At 40.5% G+C, this 17,900-nt stretch overlaps 2 protein-coding genes across 2 annotated transcripts; both read left to right on the top strand.

Annotated features, from left to right (window-relative positions):
- Positions 1 to 14,974: 14,974 nt before the first annotated feature.
- Positions 14,975 to 15,796, top strand: LOC141455146 (uncharacterized). The gene has a single exon (XM_074130002.1). The coding sequence runs from the start codon at positions 14,975 to 14,977 to the stop codon at positions 15,794 to 15,796; it is 822 nt and encodes a 273-aa protein (XP_073986103.1).
- A 14-nt stretch (positions 15,797 to 15,810) lies between these two features.
- LOC141455144 (uncharacterized) lies at positions 15,811 to 16,515 on the top strand. The gene has a single exon (XM_074130001.1). The coding sequence runs from the start codon at positions 15,811 to 15,813 to the stop codon at positions 16,513 to 16,515; it is 705 nt and encodes a 234-aa protein (XP_073986102.1).
- The last annotated feature ends 1,385 nt before the right edge of the window (positions 16,516 to 17,900 follow it).

Below are 17,900 nucleotides of genomic sequence, written 5' to 3'. Positions count from 1 at the left end.
TTAATAAGTCCGTTACTGTTTAGTTTGTTTTTAAATGACCTTTTTGATGAACTGGATGGTGGAGTAAATTTAGGCGGCCTGAGAATCAAACTGTTGGCGTACGCCGATGACGTGGTCATCTTGGCAGACAATATTATTACTTTGAGGCGTATGATACGGAATCTGGACAAATACTGCGAGATGTGGAATCTGTTTGTCAATCTAGAAAAATCTAAGATTGTAATTTTCAAACCCAATTCTGGCAAGCCGTCAAACAAAGAAAAATGGTATTTTCGCGGACAGCTAATTCAGAATGTCAGTGAATATGTTTATCTGGGAATTAAGTTTTCCTCCACCTTGAATTTTAAAACTCATATAAAAGAAAAACTTAGCAAATCTAAATTGGCAATTAACAGTTTTGGGAATATGTTGTTCTCTAAAAGGGATATCGCTTTTGCTACAAAGTTAAGGTTGTTTCACACTACATCGCGAATGGTGATGTGTTATGGAGCACAAGTGTGGGGATGGAGGGAATACGGTGATGTGGAAAAGCTCCAGAGATTTTTCCTTAAAAAAATCTTTGGTCTCCCTCAAAACACTGCTAATTATTTTTTGCTGTTAGAATGCAATTTGAACAGTATGTTCTCCTATACTTATCGACTCCATCTGAGCTATGTGAATAAAGTGTTGCGCGTAATGAGTGATGATAGGTTGCCGAAAAAGCTGGCTATGATGGCAATTAATAGGCGGGTGTGTTGGGTTGAGCAGTGGCACTCATTGTTAAATAAGCATAATCTATGTATGGAAGCTAATAGGCCTTTGGCAGAACATTACTGAAAGCTATTGTTGATCATGAAAAGTGTAAATTGCTAGAAGCAGCAAAAAATAGTTCCACTCATTCAGTTTACCCCTTTTTAAACTTTTCACTGGCTAACCATTATCTGTGTACACAAACATTTCAAGATTGCAAATTAATTATAAAAGTAAGATCAGATATGCTCAACTTGACACATAAACCGTGGTTAAACGATAGCACGCTCTTCTGTCCGCTTTGTAATCTGCTTATAGCTGAGGACCTTCATCATTTCATGGCGGAGTGCCCTACTTTGGCGGAGTTCAGAATGCGTTTTTTTTTTTTTTTTTGGTTCCGCATATTTAACTTCCGTTAAATGTTTAGAACTGTTAAACGGTTGCAACTGGGTTGCACTTACTAAATTTGTGCATCACGCTTATGGCTATAGAAATTTAAAAAATAAAATAAAATAAAAATATAAAAAATAAAAATAAAATAAGAAAAATAAATAAATAAATAAAACTATATTTTGAGAAATGAATAATTTAATTGCAACTCTCTCTCCAATCACAATATAATATATTTACAATACAATAACTTAAAATCCATTAATCATATATTTTAAATTTAGTGTAAAAAATATTATTGTTCAATTTGTAAAAAGAACTTTGGTTAAAATATTTGTCTATTGTACTGTTATTGTACGGAGCTCGCCTGACGGTCTTTGACCAAGGCATTTACGTTTTTTAGATTTTTTAAAGTATTTTTGTTCTGTTGTACAATAAACGTTTAAATAATATATCCTGTATTAATCATTAGTTTTCCTACAATGTTGGCAAACCAGGTTTTACCAACACTAGGAGGACCACTAATTAATAGGCAATTGCATTTCTGCGATTCATGTATTAACAAAGAAAATAAAAAAGAAAGAAATATAGCAGTATCGTGAGTGGACATTTGAAGTGTTAGAATGGTATATATGAATGTAGCGGAGTCTGTAATGGATAATAATGTGTGTGGGTGTGAATAATACTGAATATATTGAACAGAGTCAATATATTCCATTAGATCTATTAATGTCTTGGTAGATAATGTAGTGCGATGAATCTTTAGAGCATTTTGAAATACAGGATCACGCTCTGTAATAAACCGATATTCGCTGTCTAACCAAATAGCAGAGGAGGTTACGTCATGATCAGGAACGATTACATAGCTTTGTAACCACCGGAAAATCGCCTCAATGGCATATTGCTTTCGAGACCAGATCCCGTGTCGGTTACTTTTTCCATTTCTCGAAACAACTGACGTAGTAAACGAATTTGAGGAGTATGTTGGAGAGGATATAGAACTACCTGAGCATACTTCTTCGTACATTTGTAGCGTTGTGTTGGATCCATCGTTTTGGCTTGTTGGTACGGCATAATTCGTATTTGTACAAGCCTCGACCCAGGCGTGGCCATCGACCGACGTTGCGAGCCGTTGGCGCCCTTCCAACGTTGTATAATGTTGTAAATTCCTGATGTAATGGGATAGACGTTCGAAGGTTCCTCGTCTGATGACTCGTCTGTTATAGTGTTGTTTGCGCCCTCTTTTATATTGCTGTTGAATTGAGGCGTTCGGTCCGCAAAGACAGCTTTTGTTGGAGTATGCACAGTCATGGACGAAGTGGATGTGTGGGGTCTCGGAGTTGTGTTTAAAGCAATACCAGAATCCATCTGGTCTGATGAACCTAAGTACTGCTGTAACGATGTCGTCACACATTGAGTTAAAAGATTGAGCTCGTCCAGGGAACCAGACATCATGAACGATGAATCGTCTGGTTCGTCGGAAAAGTAACTTTGAGCATCTGTGGAATCCAGATTGGTATTGGACGAATAAATCTCCAACATCTGGTTCCATAGAGTCTGAAGTGTCGGATAATTTATTTATTTATTTATTTATTTACAAGACGGGCAATCACCCAGTTACAAAGAAATATAATTTAAAATAACATTTAATAATAACTCAATATATAATAATTATAGAATATACATATATCATACATTTATACATATATATATCATAGAATAGAAATAAAGATAAAATAGAAATAATATATACACATAATTTACTTAATAGATAAACAAAATACTTCAAAATATGTACTATAAAATATACTTTAAAAATAGAAACTTTACTCAATTAATAAATCTTTATATCACAAATAACCGGTAAGTTTTCCCTAGTACCAATCACCGCAAAATCAGCTATTTAACAAATGTTTCAACTCGATCATGTTGGTGTTGAATATATCAAAATCAGCGGGTAGATGATTAACTTGATCCGCAACTCTTGGAAAATAACTGAACCTACGATAATTGGTACTATGGCACACTTTAGAAAACACTTGTTTTTGTCTAGTACCGTTTGTTGGCACGTGAAAATTTAACAATGATAGAAGTTCAGGGCAGTTTATATTATTATTTAGAATTGTGAAAATAAAATTTAAGTCTGTGGCTTGTCTACGAAACTGTAAAGTACTCAAACCAGTAAATTCCATTACGTCATCGTACGCTACCTCCGTCATGACTTTTGTCTCTCGATACCAGAGCAATCTTAGGAATCTTCTTTGAAGTGATTCAAGTTTGTTGACGTAAGTTTTCTGATAAGGAGACCATAAAGCAGAGCAGTACTCAAGAATAGGTCGCACCATTACTTTGTAAAGGATAATTATGGTTCTGACATCTTTAAGTAGATCTAGATATAAAGCCAAGCATTTTATTTGCCTTTGTGACTATGGAGTTCATGTGGAGGTTGAATGAAAGGTTAGCACAGAACGTAACACCAAGGTCCTTCACTACATTAGATCTACTTAGAGTTGAAGCATGAAGAGAATAATCGAAGTTTGTACACGTCCGACTACGATGATAGGATACTACCTTACATTTAGAGATGTTTAGGCTCATATCATTTTCATCGCACCAAACACTCAGTCTATGAAGAGAGTTTTGGAGGAGAAGAAAGTCATCCGCAGAGTTAATGGCAGTATAAATCTTTAAATCGTCAGCAAAAAGCAGAAAGTTTACTGAATTGAGACATGTAGATATATCATTGATAAAAATTTTGAATAAAAAAGGGCCAAGAATAGAACCTTGAGGTACACCAGATGATACAAGAAATTCTTCTGACATTAGTGATTTGTATTTAACAGATTGATGTCTTGCGGTGAGGTAGGAGTAAAACCAGTCAAGTAGTGATCCATGAATTCCACAATGGGATAGTTTCTGAATTAGTTTGGAATGATTGACACGATCAAAAGCTTTGGCGAAATCGAGATATACAGCATCGACCTGCTTGGCAGTAACTAAGGCTCTCCGCAGATAGTCCTCAAATAGTAACAAATTAGTGAGCGTCGATCTACCAGAATGGAAGCCATGCTGTTCACTGAGGATGAGGTTGTCGAGTAAAGGCCGAAGAATGTCAATTACAGACTTTTCAAATATTTTCGCAATTGCTGATTGAATGCAAATTGGTCTATAATTTGTAACATCCCTCTTATCTCCAGATTTGTAAATCGGAACTACAAAACTTGTTTTTAGCATGTCCGGATAAATCCCATGTTTTATGGATTTGGTAAATAATGAGGCCAGAATCGGGGCCAGAGCAAGTTGACAATTTTTTAATACTGCAGATGGTATTCCATCAGGTCCTGTACCTTTCCTGATGTTAACATTAGACAGTTGTCTTAGTACATCTTCAGTGCTGAATTCTATCATTGAGATGTTCACTGAATTCAAAGATATCACATCTTTATTGGTTGCGGTATCTAGAACAGACTTATTATATACACTTGAGAAATACTGAGCAAAAAGGTTTACCGTATCTTGGTTACTCGAAGAATAAGTGTTATTGAAGTGGGCAGCATCTGGAATGGCATTATTGTTTTTTTGCCTGTTGATATAGTTCCAGAAATCCTTTATATCACAACTTTCATTTATTGCTGATTCTACATCATGTATATAGAATGCATAATCCCGTTTAGTTAATTTTTTACATTGCGCACGTACCTTAGATAAGTGCTCATAATCCTTACGAAGTAGAGAGATTCTATATTGTTGATGTGCTGCTTTCTTTTTCTTAGTTAACGTTATTAACTCCTTTGAAAACCAATTCGGGTAGTCTGACTCGAAAATTTTCTTGCGCGGAGTAAATTCAGAGATTAATTCCGTCACAACTCGTCCAAACAAATCAAAGGCAGTATTTACATCAGCTGTACCTAGCACGTAATCCCAGTCGTAGTTGACTTAGATAACTCGAAATTGTCTTGAAGTCGCAATTTCTATAATCAAAGACTAGATAAGGTTCTTTAAACACATTTTTCTCACAGCCTAGATTAAAGCTAAACTGAAGTGGCGGGTGATACCCTTCCTTTTTAAAGATGCTGTCATGAGCCAAATTAACTGCTATGTTTTTATCAGTAGAGAACACTAAATCAAGGAATTCACCTAGACAGTTTGTTATGCCATTTATTTGATGCATTTGAGCGTAAACATAAGTATCCACGACAAGTTGTCCCGCTGGAGGCAGAGATTCACAGGTGTTATCAGCTACATTTAACCAATCAACAGAAGGAATATTGTAGTCACCTACAATGAACGCTTTGTTGAAATTAGTTGACTGAAGTATATGTTCGATCGTCATGCAATGTTGTTGATAATCTTGCAGAGGTGAAGCAGGAGGAATGTAGACTACACCAATCAATATGCATTCTGACTCAAACTTAAGTGATACAAATTTTTGCTCTATAGTGTTCGAACATAGCTTTAACTCAAACGATTGTATGTTCTTCCTAACAGCAATTAAGACACCACCACCAGATTTTTTACAGCTAGTATCACATGTTCTGTCCATCCTATAAACGTTATATCTATCCAATCCAAGTTCAGAAGTATTTATATCGGTATTTAAGTTAGTTTCAGTCAATAAAATTATATCGTATATACAGGAGTTGGCAAACTGTTTTAGTTTACATAATTTCGTTCTTATTCTATTTGCATTTTGGTAGTAGATTTGTAACTGGGTATTTAAAAGGTTTTTTTACTTACAACTTGTGGATGCCCTCTAACATATTTAATAGTTAAGTCAGTTTCTCCTGCTGTAATTCTTTCTTCCAACTTGATCCGTAATTGACGCAAGAGCTCTCTTTCCATTGGCGTTGAATCTTTTTTAACACGCACGTCCCTTAGTTGTGGTACATTAGTAACCAACCACCTTTGCCTGAATATTTTATAGGCTGCCGTTTTATTTTCAAATATTACTTTAAGTGGTCTAATTTTATTTTCAGATGGTTTACCTAGCCTAAAAGTAGTTAGCACAGTAGACTCACTTACCCCAGCAGATCTAACAAACATTTCAACGTGATTCTTGTCATTGCTTTTTTTTCCTCATTATCTTCTCTATCCTCCTCAGGCAGGTTAAAAATAATTAGATTACTTTTTCTTTCGTCACGGTCCTCAAATTCTCTTACAAGTTTATCTTGCATAAAGATATCATTCGCATACTGGCAGTTACAGCTGTTACTTTGTTGTTTTAAATTTGCAATGTCTCTTTTTAACTCCATTATTAGATTTTTTAGAGAAGGTAGATCTTTTAATCCTATATTGCAATCATTGCAAAGGAATTTTAGTGTTCTTCTCTTTAAAGCCATACACTTAGCTTCAGAAGTAGACAACCCAGCACATGAAGAATGAACAAAACCATTACACCCATCACAAGTATAAACATTATCACTTGATATCTCATTATCCGTAATAGATTTGGAACAATAAAGACAATCTTGAACATTCACCATAGTTGAATAATATGTAAAACTAATGAATATTAGTGATGTAAATATTAGCAAGTGTTGATGGAAGGGAAATAATTGTTCAATACCTTCAATGAGATTGTCTTTAATAGTGCTGTCATTTGAAGATGCGTCAGAAGTTGAAGCCGGATGTACGTTCGTATGAGTGGGCTTATTATTAGTCATAATATTTGCTCTTCCTTATCTTCCCTTTTGTTTCCTTACCCACCCCGTCACCACTGAGCTTGCCTTGCCCAGAGGTATTTGTAGAAGGTGACGTAACAATTTGGCGCCCAACGTGGGGCCTGAAGAAATTAAGGGACCATTTCAACATGTTCATCTCGAGCCGGAAGTAGAATTTTACGTTCCCTAAGATGGATGTGTATAGGCTGTTGAAGGAAGAGTTGCAGTACGAATTGGAAATAAGGGGAATAAACGCTGAAGGTAATTGCCAAGATCTGCGCAGAAGGCTGCATGAAGCTTTATCCAAGAATGTTTCTCTTGAGCCCAGTTTTATTGCAAACTTAGACCCTAACACGGAATTCACAATTTGTGAGAAGAAGTACCTGGTGTTGAATGGAGCGGTGGAAGAATGTGGTGAAGGAGCAGCATCTAGTGAACTGAAGCGACTTAATACGCGGCTATTACACATATACAAGCGATGCAACCGGATCTTACCGGAAGAAGGGCTGGTAGGTCAAATTGCGGAGTTAAAGGGGGCGATACAGGAGTTGAGAATCAAGCTTAAGAGTTCAACCCTGGGTACATCATCGACGGAGCAATTTCCGGTGCCAGATTATGGAGGGAGGAAAGAAGGGAAGCACGATAGTATCGTAGAAGAACTGGACCAACTAAAATTAGGGAGGAACCCCCAACCTACTCGGACAGACAGCAGATGGAGTGTACCACAGGTGGCTTTGTCACCAATTACCCTCCCCGATATGCGAGCTACCGCTTCTACCCCTACCAAGAATGACGTACCGCATGTTTCTCGGCGGGACCCGAAATTATACAAGTGGGGCCTGACTTTCTCAGGTGAAGAGGCAGGATGTATTCTGGCTAACTTCCTGGAAGATGTCGAAGTGCGGATGGCCTCAAGAAGTGTATCGCAGGAAGAGGTTTTTCGAGGATTCGACGATTTGTTAACTGGCACGGCGAAAATATGGTTTAGAGCCAAGAGACAAGAATTCTCTTCGTGGCAAGAGCTGGTGCGAGGATTGAAGAAGACTTTTCAGGATCCTGACTACGACGACCGGCTCATGGAAGAAATACGCCGACGAACTCAGGGGTCTGACGAGGTGCCATCATTGTTCATAGCCAAGATGACAAGTTTGTTTAATCGGTTAAACACTCCTCTGACAGAAGAACAAAAGCTGCAAATACTAGAGAAAAATATTAAGGGCGACCATCTACCTCACCTCGCGCAGGCTACCTATGCATCGGTGGAAGAATTGGAATCAGTTCTCTGTAACCTGGAGATATGGACTCAGAGAGCTGCAAGATATTGGGTGCCGCCAGCTAAAGGTCTACTCGAACCCGCATTAGGTCATCGAACCAAGAAACCGCTACCACAGATGGCAACTATTCGAGAAACCGGAACTCAGGAGGTACCGGAGAGAAGAACGTCGGCGTACCGAGGTCCCGTTTGTTGGAACTGTGGGCAGACAGGACACTTGGCACGAACATGCACCAGTCCGAAGACACCATTTTGTGGGAGGTGTGGGCTTCAAAAGGTCAGCACACAAGGATGTACTTGCTGTGGGCCAAACCAGAAGAAAGCGGGAAACGGACCAAGGGGGTCGGCACAGACCGGCTCCTCAGAACACAGCCGCCCGAGATTGACCAGAGAAGATACAGAATGGTTGGACTGGGTGGAGGTGGTCAGGAATATGTTCTGTTACGGGATGTCACATAGATTAAGCCAGCCAAGCCTTGAAGATCGAAGACCTTTTCTTCAAGTGAGATTGTTGTGTATCGCAGTTAGTGGATTACTTGACTCGGGCTCAACGAGGACAGTAATCAACGACAGGTTGTGGAAAAGGTTATTCCCCTTAGGAATCAACCTTCAGCCATCGGATAACCAACAGATAACCCTAGCTAATGGAAGGACTTGCGCTGTAGAAGGCTTTGCAGTGGTGCCTTTCGAACTGAATGGGGCGGTTAAGATTTTGAATGTTTTAGTTGTACCATCTCTGAGTGTGGAATTGATACTTGGAATTGACTTCTGGAGGGAAATGTCACTTGTGGTGGACATAGCTAAGGCTACCTATAAGTTAGGGGATGCGGCCCTAGCCTATGTATCTGCAGATACTGGAGTCATCAGCCACGAGAGACTAACGAACAAGCAGAGAGAAGAACTGCGAGCGGTCACCAAGAAGTTCCGAGAAGCGTCACCACCGCATCTGGGCTGTACGGATCGGGTGGAACATATCGTCGACACGGGGGATCATCCCCCACTGAAACAGCGATACTACCCAGTGTCTCCCTTTATTCAAGAGGCCATAAATAAGAAACTGGATGCGATGCTAAAGGATGGGATAGTGGAACCATCAAGTAGTGGGTGGTCATCGCCAGTTGTCATTGTAAAGAAAAAGGATGGGAAGTACCGCTTTTGTGTGGATTATCGGGCAGTAAACAGAGTCACCAAGCGAGATGCATACCCTCTACCGTATGTGTCGGCCATATTGGATCGTTTACGAAACGGTAGGAATCTCTCCTCCTTGGACATCAAGAGCGCTTATTGGCAGATCCCTGTGGAGAAGAACAGCAGAGAGCGCACGGCCTTCACCGTACCGCATAGAGGGTTGTTTCAATTTCGCCGCATGCCGTTTGGTCTGCATAATGCCCCTGCCACATGGCAAAGGCTTATAGATAATATATTGGGACCCACGCTAGAACCATACGTCTTCGCATACTTGGATGACATCATTATCGTCACACCTACTTTTCAGAAGCATCGAGAAGTACTAGAAGATGTTCTCGAGCGTTTAAGAGCGGCTGGCCTGACATTATCATGGGAAAAGTGTCAGTTTTGTAGGAGCGAACTTCGCTACTTAGGATATATAGTAAACGAGGATGGCCTCGGGGTAGATCCAGAAAAAGTGTCCGCTATTTTGAACTTCCCTAGACCTACAACCGCAAAACAGGTAAAGCGGTTTATAGGGTTAGCAAGTTGGTACAGAAGATTTGTGCCCAACTTTTCAACTTTAGTCTCTCCGTTGACGGATTTGCTAAAGAAAAACAAGAAGTTTGTGTGGGAAGACCGACAGGAAAGAGCTCTACAGGAACTTCAAAATCGACTGGTTTCAGCACCGATACTCACCTGCCCCGACTTCGAACGCCCATTTGTCCTTCAGACAGACGCTTCCACTACAGGTCTTGGTGCCATCCTGAGTCAAAATTTCGAAGATGGGGAGAAGGCCATTGCTTATGCCAGCCGAACACTCACAAATGCAGAGAAGAAGTTTTCAGCAACGGAGTTGGAGTGTTTAAGCGTGTTGTGGGCAATTAAGAAATTTAGGCCGTATCTGGAGGGCATGAAGTTCACGGTCATCACCGATCACAGTTCCCTGAAGTGGTTAATGACGCTGAAAGATCCCAGTGGCAGGCTAGGAAGGTGGGCCCAGCAATTACAAGAACACGAATTTGAAATCGTTCATCGTGCCGGGAAGCTAAATAAGGCGGCTGATGCACTCTCTAGAGTGAACGAGGGGTTACTCAGTGCCATTACAGACTCTTCTAGGTGTGATGCTTGGTACGAAAAGATGAAAGCCGAAGTAGAAGCACGCCCCGAAAAGTACCCCTTATGGAATCTAGACAGTGGAGTTCTTCGGAAATATGTCAAGAATGCTAAGGATTTGTTAGAATCAGAGGACCCCTGGAAGTTGGTTATCCCAAAATATCAGCGGATGGAGGTCTTAAAGGAATGCCACGATAATCCGACTGCTGGGCACCTAGGGATTTTCAAGACTAAGGGGAGAATAGCGCAGAGATACTATTGGCCAGGCATGACGAGCGATGTGGCACGGTACGTTAGGCGTTGTTCCACCTGTATGGCGAATAAGCCAGAGCAGCAGAAACCTGCTGGGTATTATGGGGAACAACGCAAAGTGTCGCAGCCATGGGAAGTCGTTACCATGGACATTATGGGTCCACTGCCCAGGAGTTCTCTGCAACATAGATATATTCTAGTGGTCTGTGACTATTTTACCAAATATGTGCTACTGCACCCACTGAGACAGGCCACCTCTAAATCTATAGCTAAATTTGTGGAGGACCAAGTATTTTTAGTGTTTGGAGCGCCTAAGGTCGCTATAACCGATAATGGCTCTCAGTTCGTGAGTAAAGAATTTACATCTCTATTGGGAAACTATGGAGTCAAGTTAGTTCGGACACCTTACTATCATCCGCAAAGCAACCCCACGGAGAGAGTGAACCGCGTCGTTAAAACGGCTATCAGGGCATACATAAATGATAATCAGAAACACTGGGATAAAATGCTGCAGAAAATAGCATTCGCTTTAAGAACGGCCAAACATGAAACCACTGGCTATACACCCGCATACCTGAATTTTGGGCGTGAACTACAGGTAATCAACAGCAACGTCCAGCAGACCAATACCGACCTAGTTGGGCTGGACGTCACGTCGAGAGAGGCACTCGCCCACAAATTTAGCAACATAAAAGATGTATGGAGTGCAGTAGTGAAGAATCTGACCGAAGCCTATGAGAAGGCCAAGCGGATCTACAACCTGAGGAGAAGAGAAGTGAGTTATACACCGGGACAGGTTGTATGGAAGAGGGAGTTTGTATTGTCTGATGCCTCTAAAGACTTTTCTAGTAAGTTAGCGCCAAAATATAGGAAGTGCACGGTGGTACAGAAGATATCCAATACAGCTTACGAATTAGAAGATGAAGAGGGCCGGAATTTGGGAATCTGGCACCCAAAAGATATGAAGCCGCAACCAGAAGATTGATTACTTGGAAACCACCATACTCAGCAACCTGCTCAGTCCTTCAGCCCCTGAACTCACCCTCCGAATTACCTTTGTTTTTTTTATCCTTACTTTATTCTATATATATGCTCTATTAAAGTCCTTTATTAGTATATTCCTCCATTTGTTAATTTATCATTTTGCTTTGGCCTGTTTCTTCTTTCCTCAGGAAGGAGAGGGAATGTTACCATGTAGCAGCTTTTCCATAAGAAAATAATTTTTACAGTATGATTGTAATTATCTCTGGATTTTGTGCGGTTTAGTTAGTGAGGGTCAGGTAAAATTGGGGAGTAAGAAAATAAGCCTAGGAAATTTAAGAGAAATAAAGAATGTGTTAATGGAATTATACTTGAAGAGCACATGGTGGTGTGAAGAGGGCAGCGGAAAAAGACAAGCGACGCGAGCAACATATGGGAGAGACCGAGGCGATCAGAAAAAAAATAGTACGAGTTGGGAATTGGATGCGGTACCGTTTTGGTTGAATCCCAACACAAATGGGAAGATAAAGAAATCTCCCAGGCGGAATTTGGCTAATCCAGGGTATTCCGCAAGCGAAGAATCTCTACTTCTCGCAAGGGAGCGGGACGGAATAGCGCCTGAGCTGTGGTGACCTTCTAATAAGAAGACTGAAGAGAAGTGCCGACGGATATCAAAACCAGGCCTGGGGTTGATATAGGTGAGACAATTTTGTTAAGAGTGGGACTAGTTCTCGTGTTGTATTAATGACAATTTCTTTTCATAACGTTATCAATCAAGTTCGCTTCTTATTTTGTTTCCCTAAATTTAGCATTAAGTAGGGTTTGTTTTTGTATATCTTTGTAAAGAGAATTTTTGGTTTTGTGAACAATAATAAGTATTCTCTTAACCCTGAATCTTTTATTTGAACCTCTCCTAGCAACAACAGCACATGTATATGTAATTTAAATATTTAGTAGAATATTAGTGTGGCTGCCTGGTTCGAGTATCGACCTATAGAGTCGCGCAACGCAGGTTCGCTACCCGAGGAGCTGTTACTAGGTAACAATTTTTTTTTAAATTCCAATTTTACTTATTTATTTTTTTTTTTATTTTTATTTTCCCTTATTATTATTGGGCTTATTATTAGTCATAATATTTGCTCTTCCTTATCTTCCCTTTTGTTTCCTTACCCACCCCGTCTCCACTGAGCTTGCCTTGCCCAGAGGTATTTGTAGAGGGTGAAGTAACAACTCTTCCACTTGAAATAAAAATATCATTCATTGCTTTAGTGATATCTTTAGCGCTTTTGGATTTAACAGGCTCCACCCAGGCGTACTTTGAAAAACAATCAATCACTGCTAATATATATTTGTAACCACTATTTTGACAGGCATATGGTATCATTTCCATTAAATCAGCTTCCCACAAATCATCAATACCTTTGAGCAATGTACGCCTTCGAGAGTATCGTGAACGTGCTATGAAGTTCAACAACTACAGCCTCTTTGCTAGACATGACTTTATGGTTCAAATATCGTTTTAAGCGTAGCAGCAGTTATAGGAACATTTGGATTCAATAAACTTATTCGGTTCTGTTGGATCCTCGCAAGGAGGTGCGGCCCCCCTTGAGGGAAATTTAGGTTGATGCAGTGAAGGGTTGGCTGCATTGGAGGTCTGGAAGGAGAATGGGACTGCGTACGTGACCAAGCTCAGGCAGTTGTCCTTGACTTCACAAGGAAGTGAGAAGTGTCGTTCTCGTCAAGTGTAATTCTTTGTCTATATAGGGTCATTGCGCCAAGTTTGTTGTGTTTTTTACAAATTGTCAATGTGTTTTTGGTTTAACCAGCGTAGTCTGCCTGGAGTTAATCTATTAATACAAGTATCAGTGGAGAATAACTCCCTTTCTGACGTTATTGTCATTTATGTTGTCTTGGCATATAATTGCCCCCTCAATTGTAAAGGCCTTAATTCTGTAAGTGAAAACATTGTACGTACCTATTTGTACTCCCATGTGGAGAGATTTCCCTTGTCGCCAGGCAAGAAAATTGTAAAGTTGTTCGCATTAACATTCCCTCCGTCAGGAAGGATAAACTGTGTAGTTGTCAATTGCATGTTGTCTAGCCAATTGGTATTGTATCATCAATAAATACTTGTTATTTTTTGTAAGGCTTTGGCGAAGGTATTTTGGGTGGCTGTGGCGTCCACCACATTTTATTTCCCCTCCTTTCAATACAACATAATTCCTTTCAATACAACATAATTAGACTAAACTGCTCTCCCACATTTCGTCCTCGACTTGGACATTTCGTTTAGCCCTCTTCGAATATTTTTCATGGTGCCGAAACCCGGGAATCCACCCAGAATACCTCAGCATCGCCTTTACTTGTCTGGCCTGTCGCCAGTTATACTAAGGAGCGAAAAGTCGCCTTAGCACTTGCCTGTGCGTTTTGTTGTCGTATGTACACTATTTTTAATTTCCCTGTTGTCATTTTATAGACTGAAACAGCCTTTGTGTTGCTGGTAACTACTATTATTTGAAAGTATATATATATATCTGATTTAGCCAGGCTCAGATGTAAATGTGTTTAGCTGATACATTCAATTCAATTTGTTTTTAAATTACTGTTAATTTTAAATAGAGATAGTTTGTTTTGTTTTGTATTGGTTGTAATTATAATATTAGCTTGTAGTGAGCGCTGACAATGATGTCGTTTAGCCCCCAGAGGAATCCGTAAATAGTACTAAGGCACATCGATAGTTAACAGCTATCGATGTCGACCACCTTCCTCTTTGGTGGGGCAGAGGAGATAACCAGGGGAGGTTTTTTCAGATGGTGCTCTGGTCGCGGCAACGGAGAGAGGCTCTTGTTTTTTTTTGGTATTCATAAATACGTTAAGGTCGCAACCTGTGTTTGCAATTGTAATATAGAGTTCATAATTAGTTTAGTAATTTCATGTGTTTATCTTTGTATTTTATACTATAAAAACCTAGATTAATAAATATTTTGTATATTTCAATGAGTTCGTTACCCAGTTACCACTCAATGCTCCAACAGTGGTAACCCCGACGTGAGTAATGCTAATTAGTTTTTTTATTTGTAGTTTACGGTGATTTGTTTTAATAATTAAAGTTTAATATAAGTAAATTGTTGTAATTATAAATTAGGCGGTAGTACATCATTCACATTTTATGCCCGGATGTACCAATTAGTTAAAGTATCAGTTTATGTTTTTCGAATCTAATCATTTCATTTCTTCTTGAGATTCTATTCATTTTTTCTTTAATTTTTAGTGTTTGTTTTTATATTATATCAAACAAATAGTTTACTTCTCTTTCTCAATTTTAGTTAAAGAACATTATTTAGTTTTAAGCTTTCAACATTTCGCTTTTCTTTGTAGTTTTTAGCGTTTACGTAGTGGTAATATTATGGAAGGTCTTACTCTAAAGACAGAAGAAGGTGGTACTGCAAAGATGGAGGAAGCGGATAACCAGCAAGTAGAAGTGGCAGCTTATTCTCCCGTACTCAGAATTCCGTCTTTTCACAAAACGGACCCCGAATTGTGGTTTCACCAGGTCGAGTCTGTATTTAAAAAGAATAATATCACTTCTAGCGCATCCAAGTTTCACACTATTGTACCCGCGCTGGAGTTTGACGTTCTTCAGCAGGCAAGTGATATTGTTAAGAAACCTCTTTCTACCACCCCTTACGAAGATCTTAAGGCACGGCTAGTTATCGCCTATACAGAATCGGAACATAGGAGGCTACAGAAACTTCTGGAAGGTCGGCAATTAGGAGATGAAAAGCCTTCTCACCTATTGAGACGAATGAAACAATTGGCAGGTGCAACTATAGCGGATGAAATGTTGAAAACTCTTTGGATGAGGTCGCTTCCGAGTAGCATGCAAGCTTCACTCATATCCACCGGACATACCAACTTGGAAAAACTGGCAGAGGTGGCCGACCGAATTCAAGAGGTTCATTACCCAGCAGAAGTTTATTCCGTAGCTGCAAATGATGAAATCGGCAACCTTAAAGAGGAGATCCGGCGATTAACGAATGAGATAGCTGAATTGAAGCTCGGAAGACCCAACGATGGACGCACAAGAAAACTGAGCAACTCAAAGGGACGTAACCCCAACAGTCCTGATTGGCTTTGTTTCTACCATTTCAGGTTCAAACAAAACGCAAAAAAGTGCGAGCAACCATGCTCGTGGAAGCGAAGAGATGAAGATCAATCGGGAAAATAAATGAGATGTCGGAAATGGCGTCGTCCGGCATCGAAGAGAGTAGGCGCCGCCTTTACATCAGAGACAAGAGGTCTGGACTGTATTTTTTGATTGATACTGGTGCTGCCGTTTCCGTAGTGCCACCTAGTAGCCTACAGAAACGGAACCCCTGTGATTTTAATTTGTATGCCGCAAATGGAAGCACAATAAAGACATATGGTGAACGAGCAGGCACTTTGGACCTAGGGCTAGGGCGCACTTTCAAGTGGAACTTTGTGGTCGCCGACATTCCCAAACCCATTATAGGGGCAGATTTCATGTACACGTACGAGTTATTGGTAGACCTAAACGGTAGGCAGCTCATTGACAAAAAAACAGGACGCACTTCCTTCGGAAAAGTTTTAAGCCAACCCGTTTATGTGATTTCAACACTTCCAGAAAGTCTGAAATATGGAGATATCCTGAGGGATTTCCCAGGGATAATCAGGCCAAATGCGATGACTAGAGAAGTTAAACACCAGGTGCAACATGTTATAGAGACCACCGGACGTCCAGTAAACGCTAAAGCTCGCCGATTGCACCCAGCAAAGTATAAGGCAGTGAAAGAGGAATTCCAACGCATGATGGAGGAGGGGATATGCCGCCCATCTAGGAGTCCATGGGCCAGCCCGTTACACGTGGTAGATAAAAAGGATGGCACCTTACGCCCCTGTGGAGATTATAGGCAACTAAATTCGTAATTATTCGCAACTAAATAGGTATAGTGTACCCAACCTACAAGATTTTCGCAACAATTTACAGGGCAAGAAAGTTTTCTCCACGTTAGATCTGGTTAAAGCATATTTTCAGATTCCCGTAGCGGAAGAAGATATCTGCAAAACGGCCATAATTACGCCATTTGGCCTTTACGAATTCACGCGGATGTGTTTCGGGCTGCGTAATGCTACCCAAACCTTCCAACGATTTATGGACTCAATACTCAGGGACCTGCCATATTGTTTCGTCTATGTCGACGATATCTTGGTAGCCTCAAGTGATGAAGACGAACACCGCTGCCATCTTCGTGAAATATTTCAAAGATTAGATAACCATGGCGTTACCCTTAACCCTGGTAAATGCAAATTTGGACTCTCAGAAATTGAGTTTTTGGGATATTTGGTTACTAATAGGGGAATTAAACCACTGCCAGGAAGGATTCAAGCAATAGAAGATTTCCCCAAGCCTAAGGACGTACGAGACCTACGTAGATTTCTGGGAATGCTCAACTTTTACAGGCCGTGTATTCCGAGAGCAGCAGCCGTACAAGGACCACTTACACAATTTTTGCATAAGTCGAAGAAAAATGACAAAACCCCGATTGAGTGGACAGTGGAAACCGACAAGGCTTTCAATGAATGTAAGGCAAGTATTGCATCAGCCACCATACTAGGACATCCGAACGCCGATGCTGAACTCTCACTGTCATGTGATGCATCCAGCAATTGTATGGGGGCTGTACTTCAGCAAAAGGAAGATCATTGGATACCGCTTGGGTTCTTCTCTAAAGCGCTTTCTGACTCCCAACGCAACTATTCCGTTTACGATAAGGAACTACTGGCGGTCTACTCCGCAGTCCGTTATTTCAGACCCGTGTTGGAAGGCCGTCAATTCTCAATACTTACTGATCATAAGCCGTTAATATATGCAATGAGGCAGAAAGCTAGCTCCGCTTCGCCCCTAAGGATTCGCTGGTTGAACTTCATTAGCCAATTCTCTAGTGACCTTAGATATGTGGAAGGGGAGGAAAATCAAGTGGCAGATGCATTATCGCGAGTTGAGGAGATCGACTTAACTAATGATCTAGAAGGACTTGCTGAGGCGCAAAGGAATGACCCGGAACTGAAACCTCTGAAGGAACAGGAGAACCTTCAGTGGCAGTACATCCACCTACCCGGCACCAAGGAGCCAGTACTCTGCGAAACGTCCACCCAACGCGCGCGTATATATTTACCACAGAGTTTTCGCAGGTCAGCTTTCGATTTAACGCACGGACTTAGCCATCCTGGCATCCGCGCCTCTAAAAGGTTGATGGCGCAAAGATATTTTTGGCCACGCTTGAATAGCGACGTAGCCATGTGGGCTAAGT

The sequence above is a fragment of the Rhodnius prolixus genome, unplaced genomic scaffold, assembly GCF_049639745.1.
Source record: "Rhodnius prolixus isolate KJV_2025 unplaced genomic scaffold, Rpr scaffold_27, whole genome shotgun sequence".
NCBI classification, from domain to species: Eukaryota; Metazoa; Arthropoda; class Insecta; order Hemiptera; family Reduviidae; genus Rhodnius; species Rhodnius prolixus.
The sequence above is the reverse complement of the archived record's forward strand: the minus strand, read 5'-3'. Positions and strand labels throughout refer to the sequence as shown.